The sequence below is a fragment of the Vipera ursinii genome, assembly GCF_947247035.1.
Source record: "Vipera ursinii genome assembly, chromosome: W".
Classification (NCBI taxonomy): domain Eukaryota; kingdom Metazoa; phylum Chordata; class Lepidosauria; order Squamata; family Viperidae; genus Vipera; species Vipera ursinii.
The window spans coordinates 18,618,901-18,640,672 of NC_139522.1; the positions used below are offsets into that span (position 1 = coordinate 18,618,901).

General features: G+C 46.7%; 1 protein-coding gene across 1 annotated transcript in view; it reads left to right on the plus strand.

Moving 5' to 3' along the window:
* Positions 1-21,772, plus strand: part of LOC310648218 (DNA topoisomerase 2-beta-like) — a gene marked incomplete at both ends in the record, with an annotated part of 347,379 nt that overhangs the window by 201,566 nt on the left and 124,041 nt on the right. Inside the window, 4 exon segments of the mRNA XM_083375966.1 lie at positions 7,326-7,342; positions 7,344-7,509; positions 7,511-7,522; positions 17,135-17,279. Of these exon segments, the coding sequence (XP_083232092.1) occupies positions 7,326-7,342; positions 7,344-7,509; positions 7,511-7,522; positions 17,135-17,279 (340 nt within the window).

Here is a 21,772-nt window from a genome sequence, read left to right on the forward strand (position 1 = left end):
GTCCAATCTCCTCTCAAAAACCAATTTCACCTTTGTTCTAGGAGTTCTAAGTTCTCCTTTTGGTCCCTCCTGTGGCTAAAGTTGATTTTGCCCTCTTGATATAGTTTGTAATCCACAGATGTATTAAAGAATGACAGATGAATAAAATTTGAAAAGAAAAACAAGATCTCAGTTGAAAAGAGATGAGTCTTAGCTGAGAGTAAAAAATGAAATATCCGCTTGTTGTTAGTGTAAAAAATACATCGTCAGACTTCTAGCCAGGATTGAGAATTGTGTTTTTATAGTCTCTGTAACGGCAATTGTTTGGCTAACGAGCGTGTTACCAGTCTGTTCGGCTCACGCCCTCCTACAATCAATTGCTCAATTGCTGTTTCCGTCACGCTTGTTGCCAGCTGTTTGAATTTTGACACACTGCTCCTCTCCTCTTGCCCTCCCCATGCAGAGAAAGCACTCTGCCGCTCGCCGTCATCTATACACACACACACACACACACACACACACACACACACACACACACACACATATATATATATATATATATATATATATATATATATATATATATATATATATATATATATGTTTTCGTAGATTCTCGCGGGTGTCTGTATGTGTAGATCTAGAGTCTCGGGTTTCTTCCCGCGTTCCTTTCATCTTCAGAAAGTTGTGGCGACGTTTCAATGAAATCCCATCCGTCATCATCAGGCCGGAGTGTTCCTCCTGCTGCTTCCAGGAGCAATGCGTGGTCTGGCTGTGTTGTGATTCAGGGTCAGCCTGTGGGTCCGGCAGCCGGGTCGGATGACTCGGATGACTCAGATGAGGGGGAGGAGGAGGGTGTTGAAGACGAACTTGCTGATGATGGCTTGGAGGCTTCGCAGAGCCCTCAGCCAGGCCCCTCTTCTCAGCTGCGCGAGCCCGACAGTGCAGATGAAGAGGACCCACAGCTGGCCCTGTTCAAGGACGCCCGACGCAGGAGGCAGACCAGTAGAAGCAAGCAGAGAAAGGCTGTGGGACTCCTCGGAAGGAGGCACAGGGAGGCCACGCCCTGAACTCTAATAAAGGGAGTGTTTGGGGAAGGGCTGGTTGCTGAGAGCAACCGCTCCGTTTGAGGATCAAAGTTCCGGTATCTTGTTTCTTGTTCTGTTGTTTGTTTGTGAATTAAACTTGGCAGACGTTTTCCAGCCTCAGACGTTCCAGCCTCTGCCGTTTGTACAGGGGTTGCCTTTCTGCAAGGCCGGTAGCAGGCTGGTACAGAACAGTTTGCTCTCAGCCTCCCACCCCTTACAACTATTATGGAGCAGCTTCGTGCCGAGAATGCTCAGCTCACTCAGCAACTCACTTTGCTGGCAGCTCAGGTGGCTCAACTGCAAGCACAGATTCATGCTGCACCCACACCCAGGAGAAAATGCCAGGTAGCAATGCCGGACAAATTTACAGGTATTCCTGAACTGTTTCCTGCTTTCCTGGGACAATGCCAGCTCTTTATCAGCGTGAGAGCAGCTGATTTCCCCACTGACCGGGATAAGGTGGGGTTTGTGTTAAGCCTTCTTTCGGGGGATGCAGCTCGTTGGGGCACGCCTCTGCTGGCTCAACCTAGCCCATTGTTGGACAACTTTGTGGGGTTTTGTGACCATATGCGTCTAATGTACGAGGACCCAATTAAGACGCAGACTGCCACCCGACGCCTGAAAGCTCTGAGGCAGGGTCAACGCCCCCTACAGGCCTATATCAGCGACTTCCGGCTGCTTAGCCAGGATTCCGCCTGGAATGAGGCTGCGCTCGTGGATGCCTTTCAGGATGGATTGTCGGAGGAGATGTTGGATGAGCTGGCCCGTGTGGACATTCCCTCAGACCTGAATGGGCTGATCCATCTTTGCCTGCGGATCGATGCCCGGTTGCAGCAGCGAAAGAGTCGCCGTGCCACCCCACAGACCCCTGCCGCCCCTGTTGTGCGTGAGCCCCCAGTCCAAAGGGAGGAGCCAATGGAGCTGGGTGCCACCAGGTCTCGTCTTTCGGTGACGGAAATGAACAGACGACGATCGGGGGGGTTGTGTTTTTACTGTGGGGACCCTGGACATTTGGCTGCTTTTTGCCCAAAGAAGCGTCAGCGGGCATCAGTGACCAAGCCTGCCCCGAGAAAGTCCCCTACTTTGCTGTCGGGAAACGCCCCGAGCCCGATCTAGACGGTGTGATAGATCGGGCGTCCCACAACAACAACACCGAGCGACGCCGTTCCGATGGTGCCTGTGAACCTCCACGGCATTTGATTTTGGAGGCACGTCTGATCCTTCCTGGCAAGCCAGAGGGGATTCCAGTCCATGCCTTAATTGACTCTGGGGCCACCACAAACTTTATGGACTCAGCCTTTGTGGCCAAATGGGCTGTTCCCCAGTGTCCGGTGGATCCGCCCATGTTAGTGGAGACTATCGATGGTCGAGTGCTCCTGTCCGGGCCTATTACGGCCGCCACGCAACCAGTATGTATGGCCATCAGTTCCCATGTGGAGGCCATCCAGTTCTACATCACTTCGGATCTGCACTTCCCTGTGGTCTTGGGACTGGCGTGGCTCCAGGCGCATGACCCACAGATCTATTGGTCACAGAACTTGGTCACCTTCCCAAGCTTGCAGTGCGTGGACCACTCCCGCCATATCTGTGCCGGCCAGGTGGAGGGTTCCCCAGGGGTTTCCTTGCCTCCCGAACTGTCCGACTTTGCTGATGTGTTCAGTGAGTCAGAGGCGGATCAATTACCCCCGCACAGGCCCTATGACTGCTCCATTGACTTAGTCCCTGATGCGCCTCTCCCAGTGGGGCGTTTGTACTCCATGTCGGAGCCCGAGTTGGCTGCATTGCGGGACTTCCTGGAGAAGAATTTGGCTCGCGGTTTCATCCGGCCCTCGTCCTCGCCAGTGTCTGCACCCGTGCTCTTCGTCAAAAAGAAGTCGGGCGAATTACGGCTTTGCTGCGACTACCGGAAACTCAACGCCATCACGGTGCGCAACCGTTACCCGCTGCCCCTCATCCCCGAGCTCTTGGACCGACTCCGGGAGGCTAAGATCTTCACGAAACTGGACCTGCGTGGAGCTTACAACCTCGTCAGAGTTCGGCCGGGTGATGAGTGGAAGACGGCGTTTGGTACTCGCTATGGACATTTCGAGTACACGGTGATGCCGTTTGGCCTGACCAACGCCCCCGCTGTGTTTCAGCATTTTATGAACGACATCTTTCAGGATTTGTTGGACCAGTTTGTCGTGATCTACCTGGACGACATCCTGATCTACTCCCCGTCGCGTGAAGTGCATCATCAGCATCTCCGTCAGGTCCTGCAGCGCCTCCGAGAACATCGGCTGTTTGCCAAGTTGGAGAAGTGCCAGTTCTACCAGGTGACCATCGATTTCCTGTGTCACCGCATTTCTCTTGAGGGCATCGCCATGGAGCCGAGTAAGGTGGAGTCGTTGCAGAGTTGGCAACCCCCGCGTCGCGTGAAGGATGTTCAGCGACTTCTTGGATTTGCCAACTACTACCGAACATTCATCCCTGGCTTTGCTGCCTTGACAGCCCCCCTCACCCGGCTCCTGCAGAAGAAGACTCGGTTCCAGTGGAACGCACCCGAACAACAGGCGTTCCAGGCTTTGAAGGAAGCCTTCATGAAGGAGCCCATCTTGAGGCATCCTGACCCGCAACGGCCGTTTGTCGTGGAGGCGGACGCCTCCGACATTGCCATTGGGGCCGTGTTACTCCAGGCAACGACGCCCAGCGGTACCCTTTTCCCTTGCGCGTATCACTCTCGGAAATTGAACCCCTCGGAGCGCAACTATACCATCTGGGAGAAGGAGCTGCTGGCCATCAAGGCGGCGTTCGAGGCTTGGAGACATCATCTGGAGGGGGCGCGGCATCAAATCGAGGTCCGGACGGACCATAAGAATCTGGAAAGCCTGCAGACCGCTCAGAATTTGAACCAACGCCAGATCCGGTGGTCCCTCTTCTTTGCGAGGTTTGACTTCCGGGTTCGGTACATACCAAGCGGGCACAATCAGAGAGCGGATGCTCTGTCCAGGAAGCCCGAATATACCCGAGTGGAAGACAAGCTTCTGCCCAGGACAGTGATCCCCGTCGAGTCTTTTGCTGCGGTGCGGGAGCCGGTTGATATACGGGCTCGGATCCGGGAGGCGCAGCAGCAGGAGGCGTGGGTGGCTCAGCGGAAGGAGGAGGTGGGGCCAGATTCGCCTTGGACGGTCACGGATGGACTCTTGTATTATCGTGACCGGCTCTATGTTCCGGGAGGGCCACTCAGGGGTCTCGTCCTCAGCCAGTGTCATGATAACCCAGCAGCGGGGCATTTTGGCTTGTTCAAGACTCTGAACCTGGTCTCCCGTACCTTCTGGTGGCCCCGAGTCCGACACGACGTCCAGTCTTATGTCACCTCCTGCATCCCATGCAGGCAGGCCAAGTCAGCGACAGGGGCCCCGCCTGGATTACTGCAGCCTTTGCCAACACCCAAGAGACCCTGGGGGGCTGTGTCCATGGACTTTCTGACAGATTTACCCCCATCCTCCGGCTTCACGACAGTGTTTGTGGTGGTGGACATGCTGACCAAGATGGCGCACTTCATCCCCTGTCGTGGCTTACCGTCAGCTCGCGCCACTAGTCGTATGTTTATCCAACAGGTGTTTCGGCTGCACGGCCTCCCCGATAGAGTCGTCTCCGATAGGGGGGCCCAGTTTACAGCCCGCTTCTGGCAGGAGTTGATGCGTGCGTTGGACATCAAGGTTTGCCTCTCGTCCGCGCATCATCCTCAAACTGACGGGGGTACCGAGAAGGTCATCGGTATCCTGGAACAGTATCTGCGCTGCTACGTCAACCTGCAGCAGGACAATTGGGTGGACTATCTGGCCATAGCCGAGTTTGCCTTTAACAACTCGCAGCACACCTCCACGCAGATTACACCGTTCTTGGCCAATGTGGGTTATCACCCCCGGTTTTTCCCCCCTTTCTCCCGTGGACTCACCGGAGCCGGCAGCGAACGACTTCATGGCAGAGTTACAGGCGATCCATCGATTGGTGCGACGGCAGCTGGAGAAGGCCAAAGCCGATTACAAGAGGTTTGCTGATCGGTCAAGACGGGATACGCCTCCACTATCGGTGGGGGATCGGGTCTGGCTGTCCACCAGGAACCTACCATCCACACGGCCGGTGAGGAAGTTGGATCACCGTTACCTAGGACCGTTCCCAGTCGAGGCTGTCATCAATCCGGTCGCCTATCGTTTAACTCTGCCACGTTCCCTGCGGGTGCACCCAGTCTTCCATCGGTCCCTGTTGGTCCCCGAGCAACCGGCTTGTCCACTCCGCCAAGCGGAACCTCCCCCATCAGGACCTCGTGATGGAGGCAGCACCCCCGAGTACGAGGTCGCCAGCATCAGGGATTCCCGTTGGCTGAAAGGTCGTTTCCAGTACCTGATCGAGTGGAAAGGGTACGGGCCGGAGGACTTCACTTGGGAAGACGCGACCGCCATTCATGCCCCTGCGTTGGTGACTGCTTTTCACGAACAATTCCCATCCCGACCGCATCCGGATCGGCAGCCCCGGGGGAAGGGCCCTGCGGTGCGGGATAGTGTTGTGATTCAGGGTCAGCCTGTGGGTCCGGCAGCCGGGTCGGATGACTCGGATGACTCAGATGAGGGGGAGGAGGAGGGTGTTGACGACGAACTTGCTGATGATGGCTTGGAGGCTTCGCAGAGCCCTCAGCCAGGCCCCTCTTCTCAGCTGCGCGAGCCCGACAGTGCAGATGAAGAGGACCCACAGCTGGCCCTGTTCAAGGACGCCCGACGCAGGAGGCAGACCAGTAGAAGCAAGCAGAGAAAGGCTGTGGGACTCCTCGGAAGGAGGCACAGGGAGGCCACGCCCTGAACTCTAATAAAGGGAGTGTTTGGGGAAGGGCTGGTTGCTGAGAGCAACCGCTCCGTTTGAGGATCAAAGTTGTATCTTGTTTCTTGTTCTGTTGTTTGTTTGTGAATTAAACTTGGCAGACGTTTTCCAGCCTCAGACGTTCCAGCCTCTGCCGTTTGTACAGGGGTTGCCTTTCTGCAAGGCCGGTAGCAGGCTGGTACAGAACATGCTGTTCCTTTCCTTCCAACTGCTGGTGGGGCTGTGTTCTGACTGGGTGGAGGCGTGGCTGCTTTCTGATTGGGTGGGGGTGTCCTCCGACTGGGTGGAGGCGTGGTTGTCTTCTGATTGAGTGGAGGCGTGGCTGTCTTCTGATTGGGTGGATGCGTGGTTGTCTTCTGATTGGTTGGAGGCGTGGCTGTCTTCTGATTGGGTGGGGTGTGTTCTGAATGGGTGGGGTTTTTTGTTGTGTTGTAATATCCTGAGTGTTGTGATTTGGTGTCCTGAGGAGTGGGCTGTGTAGTGGCCTCCAGAGCTTTGGTTTGGCTCTGAGTTTGAGGACCTGCTATGTCCTCGAACTCGGAGCCAAACCAAAGCTCTGGAGGCCACTACACAGCCCACTCCTCAGGACACCAAATCACAACACTCAGGATATTACAACACAACAAAAAACCCCACCCATTCAGAACACACCCCACCCAATCAGAAGAACTTGATATAGAAAATTTATATCCTACAACATGGAATATAATCTTTCTTGCTGAAAATAATCAGTCATGGTTCTGTTATTCTCCTGAATTTTCTTTATGTGTTAAAGGTTTTTTTGAATCAAAAAGTTGTTTTCAAGATAAATTGGTACATTTGTTTATTTCAAATTAATTCATTAGGAATAGTTGTGAAATAATATAGTTGCACTATATTTAAAAATCTTTTCCTAATTAGAATCACTTGTGAAAATATATGTGATACATGAATATAATATTGTATATTAGTATATAGTATACAGGGTACGCGGTGGCTCAGTGCGTTAGGACGCTGAGCTTGTCGATCAGAAGGTCGGCAGTTTGGTGGGTCGAATCCCGAGTGCCGCGTAACAGAGTGTTACTCGTCCCAGCTTCTGCCAACCTAGCAGTTCGAAAGCGCGTAAAAATGCAAGTAGAAAAATAGGGACCACTACGGTGGGAAGGTAACAGCGTTCCGTGCGCCTTTGGTGTCTAGTCATGCCGGCCACATGACCACGGAGACGTCCTTGGACAAGTGCTGGCTCTTCGGCTTTGAAACGGAGATGAGCACCGGCCCCTAGAGTTGGAAACGACTAGCACGCATGTGCGCGGGAACCTTTACCTTTACCTCATATAGTATACAGTACATAGCATATGTGTTCAGACCTTACAGAGTTTAGAAGCTGTTTATATCTAATTTTTATTTTCATGTATGTTTTAGAAAGTAGAAGCTCAGGAAAGAGGATGTACTGGCAGGAATGACTGGCAAACCCATAAAAGGCAAAGTTGGTAAACCCAAGATGAAAAAACTTCACATAGAAGAGACCATGCCTTCACTATTTGGTAGAAGAATAGTTCCACAGATTACATCGGCTATGAAAGCGGATACCAGTAAGAAATTGCTAAAAAAAAAAGAAGGTAAATAAATCTGTTTTGTTAATATTTTTGTCCAGCATATTTTAGATTTTCTCCTCAACAATTCATATTTTCTTTAGTTATACTAAATAAAATTGAGGCAGTTTAAAATCTACTGAACAAATACAAAACCATAAATGCAATGTGTTGCATTAAAGCATTAAAAAGAAAAGAAAGGGAGGCCTAAACTAGGAAATGAAGGGAGCGGGTAAGTCAACAGGGAAATAAGTGAAAAATAAAAACCTTCCTAGTGCATATAAAAATGGTTAAATTACATCGGGCAAGTAGCCAGAGTGAGTCTCACCTCTCCCAAGGTGTACTGCTGAAGGCAAATTTTCAGTAGCAATGTCTGCAGCTATTTGCATCTCCTCTACACTCTTTTATTGTCAACTGTATTTTCTATTTTCAGCACACTTAAGACAATTGCCCTTCCCGTCACTTATCTTCCTATATAATGGATACAATAAGAATTATTTATTTATTTATTTATTTTATTACATTTATATACCGCCCTTTCCCTGAGGACTCAGGGCGGTTTACAGGGAGTTAAAAAACCAGCAATACAAAAGTTAAAACCAATTTAAAAAAGATTAAACTAGCCCTGTGCAATTAAAACCCCGATTAAAATAAATTACTCCTCAGCCTGGGCCCGAGAGCTCGAAGAGCCAGGTCTTCAGGCCCCGGCGGAATGACCGGAGGTCGGGGGCAGTCCTCAGCTCCACTGGCAGCTGGTTCCAGAGGGCAGGCGCCCCCACTGAGAAGGCCCTATCCCTGGGTATCACCCGCCAGCAATCTCTTACCGGTGGGACCCTGAGCAGACCCTCCCTGTGGGAGGGCACTGGGCGAAGGGCATTTGATGGCTCCAAATAAAACCCTGATTCTAGACTAGTTGAATATTTTTGGATTTTCCTTAAAATAGCAGTATTTAAAGCTCTTTAATAGAAACCTAACCAGAAAGTACCCCCCACGAAAACCAGAGGCATCATCCTCCAAGAAGCCGAGGAAGCCCCAAGGCAACACAAAAGAATCTTCCATGAAGGGGACAGAGGCTGTAGAGTCCACAATTCCTGCCAGGAACTGGGATTGGACTCCGGCCTGCACCGCAGGGACGGTGGACAACTCGGAAGACAGCTCAGAGGGAGAACCATTGGTAAGTGGACCCCTTCCACCCATACTTAAGACAGTGACTATATTAGCTTCCCCTATGCCTGAAGCAGCCAAAATAAAAGCTCTGATAGACTCTGGGTGCATCCGCTGCCTTATCAGCCCAACGCTGGTGGAGAGATTGAGCATCCCAGTGAGGAAGCTAAAACAACCAATCTCTTTTAGACAATTAGATGGGACAATAGCAGGGGGAGGACCAGCCACCCTAGCCACTTTACCAATCCACCTATCACTGGGGCCCCATGAGGAGGACATAACGTTTATAGTGGCCCCAGGCATGGAATGCCCAATGATTCTAGGACTGGAATGGCTGAAGAAATGGAACCCCGGGATAAACTGGAGGACAGCAGAACTCAATTTCCCAAAGGGGGGGCAGAAGAACTTCCCGTCACTTATCTTCCTATATAATGGATACAATAAGAATTATTTATTTATTTATTTATTTTATTACATTTATATACCGCCCTTTCCCTGAGGACTCAGGGCGGTTTACAGGGAGTTAAAAAACCAGCAATACAAAAGTTAAAACCAATTTAAAAAAGATTAAACTAGCCCTGTGCAATTAAAACCCCGATTAAAATAAATTACTCCTCAGCCTGGGCCCGAGAGCTCGAAGAGCCAGGTCTTCAGGCCCCGGCGGAATGACCGGAGGTCGGGGGCAGTCCTCAGCTCCACTGGCAGCTGGTTCCAGAGGGCAGGCGCCCCCACTGAGAAGGCCCTATCCCTGGGTATCACCCGCCAGCAATCTCTTACCGGTGGGACCCTGAGCAGACCCTCCCTGTGGGAGCGCACTGGGCGAAGGGCATTTGATGGCTCCAAATAAAACCCTGATTCTAGACTAGTTGAATATTTTTGGATTTTCCTTAAAATAGCAGTATTTAAAGCTCTTTAATAGAAACCTAACCAGAAAGTACCTAGAATATAAGATATTCTTTCTGTGTTACTCCCCAAATGTAGAATGTACTGCCTTGGGTGTCAGAATCCATTTATATCACATTTCATAAATGTATAGGTAGAACAATGTGCTTATTCTGGGGATTCTGCCATCTCTCCGAAGGGGGGGGGGAGAGGATAGACTTTAGGCGATCTTCAAACAACAGGGAACATTTGAACTGGGGGAGGGAGGGGGACAGACAGATCTGGATTGCATCTTCATTTACAACTAAAAAGAAAAGCAATAACCATAAAACCAAGGAGAGTTCCCTTTCCCATGGAAGGACCTGACACCTAAGCAAATGATGAGAGCCTGACCAAATGGATGAGGGGAGGGGCTGAAATGGGAATGCTTTATATAGGATTGAAATGTAACTTTGTTAGATTCCGTCTTGTATTGCCACAATCGATTCCATCCTAGTAAACATTTTCCTTTTGGACTAAACTTGCATCCAAGAGTTCTTATTTCCTAAGATGTGGATTGAGGTGGGTCCTGACAGTAGACGGAATCTGCTTTAAGAGTCAACCTGGAAGGGAAAACCTTAACGGGGGACTTTGCAACAAATACAATGTCTGGCGACGAAGCAAGAGAGGAGGGAAGCCCCATGGAGGGGGAGTCTTCCCCCCAAATGGAATCCCAGAGATGATGGGAAGCTGAAGCGGCATATTCCCCCAGGGAAGAAGCGGTGGAGCAGTACGACCGAAAACCCCGGTGGTCGATGGGCGTTGGAAGGAAAAGTGAGTGGGAAAAGGCTTCGGGAGAAGCGACCCTGAGGCGGAGTAACCACCAACCGGAATGGAGGCAAGAGATGGAGAGTTCCTTGCACGCCAGCGAGGAGGAGCGGATCCTGGAAAAGGCCATTGATCTGATGAAAGCAACCCTGAGCTCACTGAGGGAGGAGAGAGCTGAAAATCGCAACCGAGGCAGCACCTGGGGACGCAACTGGAAAGGTAACGGAGGGGATCCAGCACCTGAAACCCCGGGGCCGTCCAATGGAACAGGAATTGCTGCCTCAGCAGTACCCACCCACCCCAGAACCACAGACGGGGACCGGGATGAGGAGCGATACCGGCCACGGCGCAGACAACGCTCCAGCCAAAGACTCCCGCCCCTGGAAGTCAAATTCAAGGGGGAGCCATCACGACTGGGATTTTTCCTAACCCAAGTCCTCAGCTACATGGAAGAGTACGGACGGGACATCCCCAGTCACAAAACACGCATCCGAATTGTGCAATCTGCCCTGGACGGGACGGCTGCAGACTGGGTGGTGAACTTGCATGACTCCAATGCCCCAGAACTCAATGACTTCAACCGATTCATGTCATCTTTGAGGCGGCGGTTCGAGGATCCTTTGGCTGACCGTAAGGCCCGGGAGAGAATCAAAACGGTGAGGCAGGGCAGGCGAGTAGTGGCTGATTATACCCAAGAATTCCGAGGCATTGCCAGCAAGCTGAACTGGCCAGAAGACATACTCCTTAGCCACTTCAAAGACGGTCTAAACTACGACCTGTATGACGCTTGCCTGCCTCGAGGAGACCCACCCCATCTCGACGACTGGTACATCCTGGCGGAGGAAGTGGAAATAGACCTACTGAAGAGACACCGCAGAGGAAAACCATGGGGCCGCCTGCCACCCGAGCAAACACGCGAGTGGGAAAAACCACCAGCCACAGCCAAAAAATCAACGGGTTGTTTCAACTGCGGGAGAGAGGGCCACCGTGCTGCAGAATTTCATTCAAAAGCCCCCCCACGAAAACCAGAGGCATCATCCTCCAAGAAGCCGAGGAAGCCCCAAGGCAACACAAAAGAATCTTCCATGAAGGGGACAGAGGCTGTAGAGTCCACAATTCCTGCCAGGAACTGGGATTGGACTCCGGCCTGCACCGCAGGGACGGTGGACAACTCGGAAGACAGCTCAGAGGGAGAACCATTGGTAAGTGGACCCCTTCCACCCATACTTAAGACAGTGACTATATTAGCTTCCCCTATGCCTGAAGCAGCCAAAATAAAAGCTCTGATAGACTCTGGGTGCATCCGCTGCCTTATCAGCCCAACGCTGGTGGAGAGATTGAGCATCCCAGTGAGGAAGCTAAAACAACCAATCTCTTTTAGACAATTAGATGGGACAATAGCAGGGGGAGGACCAGCCACCCTAGCCACTTTACCAATCCACCTATCACTGGGGCCCCATGAGGAGGACATAACGTTTATAGTGGCCCCAGGCATGGAATGCCCAATGATTCTAGGACTGGAATGGCTGAAGAAATGGAACCCCGGGATAAACTGGAGGACAGCAGAACTCAATTTCCCAAAGGGTGGGCAGAAGAACTTAGACTCCAAAAGCACCCCCCCCAACCCAGAGGGAGGAGACAGCAGCAGTGGGGAAAGAGAAGGGGTTACCAGAGATACCAGAGGAATACAGGGACCTGGCTGAGGTTTTCAGTGAGGAAAGAGCAGATGAGCTTCCCCCCCACCGCCCCACAGACTGCACCATAAAATTCAAACCTGGGGCAAAACTCCCAAAACCCAGGATGTATGCCATGAGCCCAAGGGAAATGGCAGAAATGGAAAGATTCATAAAGAAAAACTTAGAAAGAGGATTTATTGAGCCTGCCAAACCCAAAGTGGCCGCCCCGGTTCTGTTCAGGGAGAAGAAGGATGGTTCTTTCCTCTTGTGCGTAGATTACCGGAACCTAAATACAATTAGTGAATGTAATCTGTACCCCCTTCCCCTAATGAAGGATATGCTATCCCACCTATCGAAAGGAAAGATTTTTACCAAACTAGACCTGAGGGAAGCATACTACCGTATTAGGATTAAGGAAGGAGACGAATGGAAGACTGCATTCAACTGCCCAATGGGGTGCTATCAATTCAAAGTATTGCCATTCGGACGGCAAGGGGCCCCCGCAGTCTTTATGCAATTAATTATTGACGTGCTGAGAGAGCACCTATATAAGGGGGTCCTGGTTTACCTCGATGACATCCTTATCTTCACAGAAACCAAATAGGAACATATCAAACTAGTCAGAGCAGTCCTGAAGAAGTTGCGAGCTGCCCATTTATATGCTAAATTATCGAAGTGTGAATTCCATCAGGAAAAAATCGACTACCTGGGATATTGCATATCTCCAGAGGGCATCGAAATGGACCCTGAGAAGGTCAGGGCAGTACTAGAGTGGGCACCCCCCCGCACACGGAAGCAATTGCAAAGTTTCCTGGGGTTTGCAAATTTCTACCGCCAATTCATCCCCGCATTTGGCCAAATAGCCATGCCCCTCACAAATTTGTTGAAAACGAAGGGGGGGTCACCCGTGAAACCCAGCCAGCCTCTAAAATGGTCAATGGAATGTCAAGCAGCATTTGACAGGCTAAAGAGACTTTTTTCTGCTGAACCTGTCCTAAAACACCCAGATCCCGACAAACCTTTTGTAATACAGGCAAATGCGAGTGATGTAGCGGTAGGAGCCGTACTATTACAAGAAAATGATGGGGGGACGTTGCAACCATGCGCATACACATCCAGAAAACTCACAGAAACAGAACAACGCTGGCCAATATGGGAAAAAGAGGCATTCTCGTTGAGGTGGGCATTACTAACATGGCGCCAATTTTTAGAAGGAAATAAAATACCTTTCCAGGTCTGGACAGACCACAAGAATTTGGAAGCACTAAAAGCGCCCAGGAAGCTCACTCCTAAGCAAGCCCGCTGGTCCCAACATTTTCACCGATTCAATTTCACTCTCAAACACTTACCGGGGGGAAAGAACTTCCTGGCAGATGCATTATCCCGCATGCCCCAATATAACAGCACAAGAGTTACTGACTTTAAACCACTTGTACCTGAACAACAACTGGCAGCACCAGTCACCACCAGGGCACAAGAAAAAATGAAGCCGAAGGTAGATAGCCAAACTGGAATAGAATTCAGAAAATCTTTGGAAAGTGATGAATGGTTCCAGAAAAATAAACATGTGTGCACAATTAAAGATGGACTGCCATGGGTGGGGGAGAAGCTATATATACCGGCCACACAGAGAATCAATTTCATGCAACTGTGCCACGATACAAAATCAGCATGTTCTGAACCAGCCCTCTTCTCGCACCCCTAATCAAAAGAAGAGTCTGGAAAGCGTCCAAGACCAAAAGGCTTCTGCCAAGTTTTAATTACACTGTTACAAGAATACAAGAGCTTGACTTCTCAAACGGAAAAGTTGCTTTCAGCCACCAGCCCCTCCCCAAACACTTCTTTTATAGAGAGCTCAGGGCGTGGTCTCCCTGTGCCTCCTCCCGAGGAGTCCCATAGCCTTTCTTTGTTTGTCCCTGCTCGTCTGCCTCCTGCGTCGGGCGTCCTTGAACAGGGCCAGCTGTGGGTCATCATCCTCCGCACTCTCAGGCTCACACAGCTGAGAAGAGGTTCCCGGCTGAGGACTCTGCAAAGTCTCCAAATCATCATCAGCCGGTTCGTTTCCCTCCTCCCCCACATCTGAGTCCTCCGATACATCGGACCCGGCTGTCGGACCCACAGGCTGGCCCTGAGTCACAACACAGCAGGACACTTTGGCTTTGTAAAAACCTTACACTTAACTAAAAGGCAATTTTGGTGGCCATCTATGAAAAAGGACATAGAAAGCTATGTGGGTAGCTGTCACATTTGCCCGATGGCCAAAAGACTGCAAGGTAAACCGCCAGGTCTGTTACAACCGGTGGCAAACCCCTCAGCCCCATGGAAAGAAATAGCCATGGATTTTATCGTAGAACTGCCAGAAAGTAATGGAAACACCGTAGTCTGGACTGTCACAGATCTGTTCTCTAAGCAAGTACATTTCATACCTTGCCAAAAAATCCCGACCGCAAAAGCATTAGCAAAACTTTTTGTACAGCATATTTACAGATTGCACGGGGTACCACAACGCATCGTATCTGACAGAGGGGTGCAATTTACGTCGGCATTTTGGAAAGAATTTTTATCCCTCTTAGGAACCACCCAAGGACTGTCATCTAGTCACCATCCTCAGACAGACGGAGCTTCTGAAAGACTTAATAATATACTTGAACAATATCTGAGATGCTTTATTAATTTTCAGCAGTCCGACTGGACGGACCTACTGCCTTTTGCAGAAGTAGCATATAATAATGCAGTCCACTCAAGCACAGGTTACACTCCTTTTCAAGTAGCTACAGGCCAGAGTTTCAACCCAATACCAGAACTAACCCCAAAAGAACCGGCCATCCCTGATCTGAAGGAATGGATTGCTCAATTACAAAATACATGGCCAATCGTTATGAAAGCGTTGGAAGATGCCAGAAAAGCATACAAGACACAGGCAGACAAAAAAAGAACCGATCCCACACCATTTAGGGTAGGAGAGATGGTATATTTATCCACAAAATACCTGAAATCACTCCAACCCTGTAAAAAACTAGGACCAAAATATATTGGACCCTTTCCAATTAAAAGAATCATAAACCCAGTAACAGTTGAATTAGAACTACCCAAAAATCTTAGACGAATACACCCAACCTTCCACTGCAGTCTATTAAAGAGAGAACAACAATCACCACTACGAGCAAAAATCCCACCACCACCACCCCCATCATGGTGGAAGGAGAATAACATTTTGAAGTGAAAGAAATCTTAGTTTCCAGAAAACACCATGGAACGATACAATATTTAGTGGCATGGAAACACCTCCCCTGCTCAGAAAATGAGTGGGTTAACAAACTCCATGTTAAAGCACCTAAGTTGCTTAAGAGGTTTCATACAGAATATCCGAACAAACCAGGCTAACATTTATATGTTTTCTTTCCCCACAGATGGACTCATCTTTTTTCTGAAAGGAGAGCCGAATGTCAGAATCCATTTATATCACATTTCATAAATGTATAGGTAGAACAATGTGCTTATTCTGGGGATTCTGCCATCTCTCCGAAGGGGGGGAGGAGAGGATAGACTTTAGGCGATCTTCAAACAACAGGGAACATTTGAACTGGGGGAGGGAGGGGGACAGACAGATCTGGATTGCATCTTCATTTACAACTAAAAAGAAAAGCAATAACCATAAAACCAAGGAGAGTTCCCTTTTCCATGGAAGGACCTGACACCTAAGCAAATGATGAGAGCCTGACCAAATGGATGAGGGGAGGGGCTGAAATGGGAATGCTTTATATAGGATTGAAATGTAACTTTGTTAGATTCCGTCTTGTATTGCCACAATCGATTCCATCCTAGTAAACATTTTCCTTTTGGACTAAACTTGCATCCAAGAGTTCTTATTTCCTAAGATGTGGATTGAGGTGGGTCCTGACATTGGGAATTGAATATTATTCAAAACTCTTAGTTTGTACTGTTTACTGTTTACTGTTTATTTGATTTATATACCGCCCTTCTCCTTGGTGGGACTCAGGGCGGTTCACAGGGCATACATAAGAAACACTATACAAAAATTAAAAAAGAATTAAATCCATGCCCAATTAAAAACAGAAGTACAGATTAAAAACAATTAAAAGCCCATAATCCCCCATCAGGCCAGACCAGCTAATTCGAACAGATGGGTCTTCAGGCCCCGACGGAAAGTTCGAAGGTCTGGTGCCATCCGGAGCTCCACCGGCAATTGATTCCATAAAGCCGGAGCCCCCACAGAGAAGGCCCTCCCCCTGGGGGCCACCAGTCGACATTCCCTGACTGGCGGCACCCTGAGGAGGCCCTCTCTGTGGGAACGCACAGGGCGGAGGGGAGTCGATGCCGGCAGCAGGTGGTCCCTGAGGTAACCCGGACCCATGCCATGTAGGGCCTTAAAGATCGTAACCAACACCTTGAACCTCACCCGAAAGACAACTGGTAACCAATGCAGCTCGCGGAGCAAAGGTGTAACATGGGAGTACCGGGAAACTCCCAAGACAACTCTCGCGGCCGCATTCTGTACCAGTTGGAGCCTCCAAGTGGTCTTCAAGGGAAGCCCCATGTAGAGAGCATTACAGTAGTCAAGGCGAGAGGTCACGAGCGCATGAGTGACTGTACACAGGGCATCCCGGTTCAGATAGGGCCGCAACTGGCGCACCAGGCGAACCTGGGCGAAAGCCCCCCTAGTCACGGCCACTATATGCTCTTCCAAAGTAAGCCGTGAATCTAGAAGGACTAGAAACACAACTTTTTAATTTCAACTTATTTATTTATAAAATTTATTGGCCACCCATCTTACCACAAGGCAACTTTGTAACCACAGGGTACACAGGGTAACTAATGAACTTTTTAAAGTATTGATTTTATTTGTAATGTACAGTGTGTGTTTTAAACAGATTTTAGTTCTGTTTTTGGATTGAATGTATTGCTAATTGCCTTGTACATTGTCGTGAAATGGAAAGGCAGTATACATATGTCATCTCATATACAAGACTGGAAATGGAGTTTGAAAGATTGAGGTTTTTCCCCAAGGATATTTATTGATCTTATTTCTCAATTTGTACAATTCTCTTGACCATTATGGTAGCTTCACTTGTTTTCTTTTTAATTTTAGGGGGACCTTCATACTACAGCAATAAAGCTGGAATTTGATGAAGAATTTGGTGGTACACCAATAGAAGGTGCTGGAGAAGACTTGCTTAATACCTCTGGCCCAATGACTAAGACACCTAAGCCCAAGAGAGAGAAGAAAGAGTCTGGTGAGTAATAGTGTGACAGAAGGGAACATCTTGCAGAGACACAGAGTAGGTTTTATGCTCTTAGACCCTCATTCATGCTCAAACATTACAAAGATGTACCACCAGTATTGTGTATTTGTAGTATCTGAAACAATCCTTATCTCAGATGATATGCACAGTTGACTTTTTAAAAAGAAGTAGGCTAAGGCTATAACATTTGGATCTACTGATAAAATATAAATGTAATTATTGAAAAAATATTTTTTAATATAAATATTTTATTGTTTTTTTAACAATAACAATCTCCAATGCCTGGTGTACAGCGTGTTGTCTTGGTTTATATATTTGAAACAAATAAAATAAAATAAAAAAGGCAATAATAATTAATTAACAGTCAATAATGATTAAATTTGATAATTCCATAATTAGTACATTAATAATATATTTCCTTGATCTTCCCTTCTCCCATTTGTATTCTTCTTCAACCTTAACCAAAATATAATACTTAATATTTTCAATATATAAATGATTAAATATAAACATTTTTTCATATTTATACAAGAAGTAATAACATCTATGTATAACACATATTATTTATCAGCTTATATTATTCTTATAACCATCATCTTATTAGATTTTTGTTTCAGCTTAATTTCCGCTTTTATTCAATCCATTCTTATCAGTCATGATTTTCTCAATGTTAATCATCTAAATATCCAAATTTTTCTATTTAGGTACACCATCCCAATATTTTTACATTTCATATATTGTAAAACATACTATATTACTTAAATCTCTTGTCCCTCTTGTTATTGGGCCCCTTTATGTTCAAAGTTCTCTATTTTTTTAACCATATTCAAACAAGTGTTTACTCATATAATACTCCATCTGATAGGGCGAGTCAAATCTCTTGAAAAAAGTTAGAGCTTTTTTACAGTCTGCATTTGCAGCTTCATAAGCCAATTTCAACAAAAGTTCTTGAACTGCTTCTGCATTATCAATTTGTTTCTCAATAGCCTCTTTCAACTTATCAATGAATTCTGGATAAGGCTCAGTTGGCCCCTGTTGGACATTAGTAAAAGACTTAGTGGGTTTGCCTGACTGAGGTACCTTTTTATACACGCTTATCACACAACGGTCAATTACAGGATAAGCAGCATCAGGAATTCCTCCTACTTGTTGTAGAACAGTGGCAAATCGACCAGAACCATAAACTTGATCTGGAGTGTAAGCTCCTCCAGAGTTGTTTCCAGCTACAATAGCATTACACTGATATTCAGAATCCCAAACTACATACTGTGCCGGTGTTAAAAGCATTCTCCACAAATCCTTCCAATCTTGTGGTACCATATTATATCCTGTAGATATCCCTTCTATGGTTCCTTGCACAAAGGAGGAATGCAATCCTGTCTCAGTTATACTTTTCCTAATTTCTCTCAAAATAGAAAAAGGCAATGGCTGCCAACGATATTGCCTATTTCCTTGACCATCTATCTCCACCGTTACGGGAAAAGCCTCCAAACCTTCTACCGATTCCTCCGGTAACAATAACCCTTTCCCTTGAGCTTCGTCAAATCCTGCTCTAACTACCCCAACTGCCCCTTGACACTTTAAACTTTTTGTACTTGCTTCATCAACTTTTTTGGACCCCTCCAAATTGTTAATTTCAGGTAATGATGTATACGACTTGGATATTAACTTAATCTCCTCCAGAGCCTTTGGGGTAGCTAAACGAGGCATCGGAGTCAACACATAAGGTAGCGGGGCAGACAGTTCTGGTGAAAGGAACAAAGGATTAGAATGTGCTATTAAAGCTTCCAAATTTTTTTCCCAAAGAAGTAAATGATTAATTGAGGCTCTTGGTTCCTCATGTAAAATTTTCCCTATCCTTTTCCAATCCTGAACTTCTAAAGTACCTTGTTCAGGATACCAGGGACATTGAGCTGAAATAACTCTGAGTAAGTTTTCTATGTCTCCTAAACCTACTTGACAAAAAGCAGGAAATGTATTCTTTAAGATCTGGCGTAACTCCTTTGCATGGAGTTTTTGTGACGCTGAAAAATCATTCCCCATACTTACTGAGTATTCGGTCCCGTCCTGCAAGATCCGATGAAGTGCACTATGCCTATGCCAGGCGTAAGTCTGAGGGTCTCAAAGAATCACGTCGGGGTCACCACATGTGGTCTCTCATGAAAATAAGACAGAGTCTTTTCTATCTCGGGATGAGAGCCCAGAGCAATGTCCAAAGCTCCCTTTTTTATTGAAAAGTTTTACAATACATTTTATCTTTAACAATCCCCCCTCCCTCCACCCACCCCTACCTAACCCTCCCTATCCCTCCCCCCATTCCCCCCTCCCCCCCGACTTCCCAGAGCTAAGTACAAGGTATAAAAACAAAGAACAATCATAAACATCCATATGCTAACAACAATAAACTATTAAGTCTATCGCACTCTAGCTCATATGAGATGACTACAAGCAATACTAATATTACATATAAAAGGAAAGAGAAGAAGAAAAAAAAAGAGAAAAAAACTTATTCAAATGCTAAGTGAAACTTTTTAGTCCCATATTTGTTCTGGATATAATCAATCCACTTTTTCCACTCCATAATATAACGTTCTTGCGAATGATCTTTCAAGTAAGCCGAAATCTTTGCCATTTCCGCCAGGTCAGAAACCTTTAGAGTCCATTCTTCTATAGTCGGCAGTTCCTCCTTTTTCCAATATTGACCTATTAAGAGTCTTGCTGCTGTGATTAAGTTCAACATCAACTTAATGTCCACAACAGTAGCATCTGTAATTATGCCCAATAAAAACAATTGCGGACAAAACTTTATCCTTTGCTTGAAGATCTTCTGCATATTCCACCAAATTTTTATCCAAAAAGCCTTAACCTTTTTGCAGGTCCACCATATATGAAAATACGTTGCATCTTCGCCACCACATCTCCAACATTTAGGTGCATAGTTCGGATACATACTTGCAAGCTTTTTAGGATCTAAATGCCATCTATAAAACATTTTATAAAAGTTCTCGCTTAGGTTTTGGGCTTGCGTAAATTTTACGTTCCTCACCCAGATCTTTTCCCACGTGTCCATTGTAATAACTTCTTGAATATTCTGAGCCCATTTTATCATACAGTCTTTAACAAGTTCTGTTTCTGAGTCAATATCTATCAATGCAAGATAAATCAGTTTGATATGTGCTGGACCCTGGTTTCTAATTTGCTTTACCAAATTTTCATCAGTCATTGAGAAACCAATTTTCTGGTCTTCTTTCCACCTGACACGTAATTGACCATATTGAAACCAAGTTTGAACGATCTTCTCATCTCGCAAAAGATTGTACGGCTTCAAACACCAGACGTTCCATTCCAAGCTTAAGATCTCCTTGTACGTAGTCACATCATGTTTGAAGCCAACATTTATGTTTTCTATTGCATGTTTCGGGATTGCCCACAACGGCATCTTGTAGTCTAACTTATGTCTATACTTCTTCCAAACTCTCAACAATGCCTGTCTTAAAATATGCACTTTAAACACATTATCTACCTTCTTATCATACAACAAATATGCATGCCAGCCAAATAACAAGTCGTGGCCCTCAAGATTTAATAATCTCCCTTGTGTCAAATTAATCCAATCACTTATTTCTGACAACGCAGCAGCTTCATAATATAATTTAAGATTAGGCATTTTAAGACCACCTCTTTCACGAGTATCCTGCATAATCTTAAGTTTAACTCGTGGCCTTTTTCCTGCCCACACAAATTTATTGATACCCCGTTGCCATTCTTCCAGATTAGAGTCTTTTTTAAGAATCGGTATCATTTGGAATAAAAATAAAAATTTAGGCAGGACATTCATTTTCACTGCTGCAATTCTTTCCAGTAAAGACAATTGCAATTTTTCCCAGCTCTCCAATTCTTTTTGAATTTTTCCCCATAACTTTTCATAATTATTTTTATATAACTTTGCATTGGAGGGTGACAAATACACCCCCAAATATTTAACCCTTTTAACAATCTCAAATCCAGTTAATCCTTCTAAAAGGGCCTTTTGCGATGCTGTCATGTTTTTGGCTAAAATTTTTGTTTTTTGTACATTAACCTTAAATCCAGAAACCTTCCCATATTGTATTATTATCTCCATCAGGTCCACAACAGAGTTTTCTGGCTGGGTCACCGTAACAACCAGATCGTCTGCAAACGCCCTCAATCTATAATCCTGATCTCTAATTTGAATACCCTTAATTTTTTCCGAGTTCCGTATTTTTATCAATAATATCTCCAATGTTAAAACAAATAATAGAGGTGATAACGGACACCCTTGTCTTGTGCCCTTCTCAATATTGCATACTTCAGTCAGGCTATTATTTACTATTATTCGGGCAGTTTGTTTTTGATATAATGCCCTAATTGATTGTAAAAATTTATCCCCAAAATTCATTTTATCTAGAACTTTCATCAGAAATTGCCAATCCAATTGATCAAAAGCTTTTTCAGCATCTAGA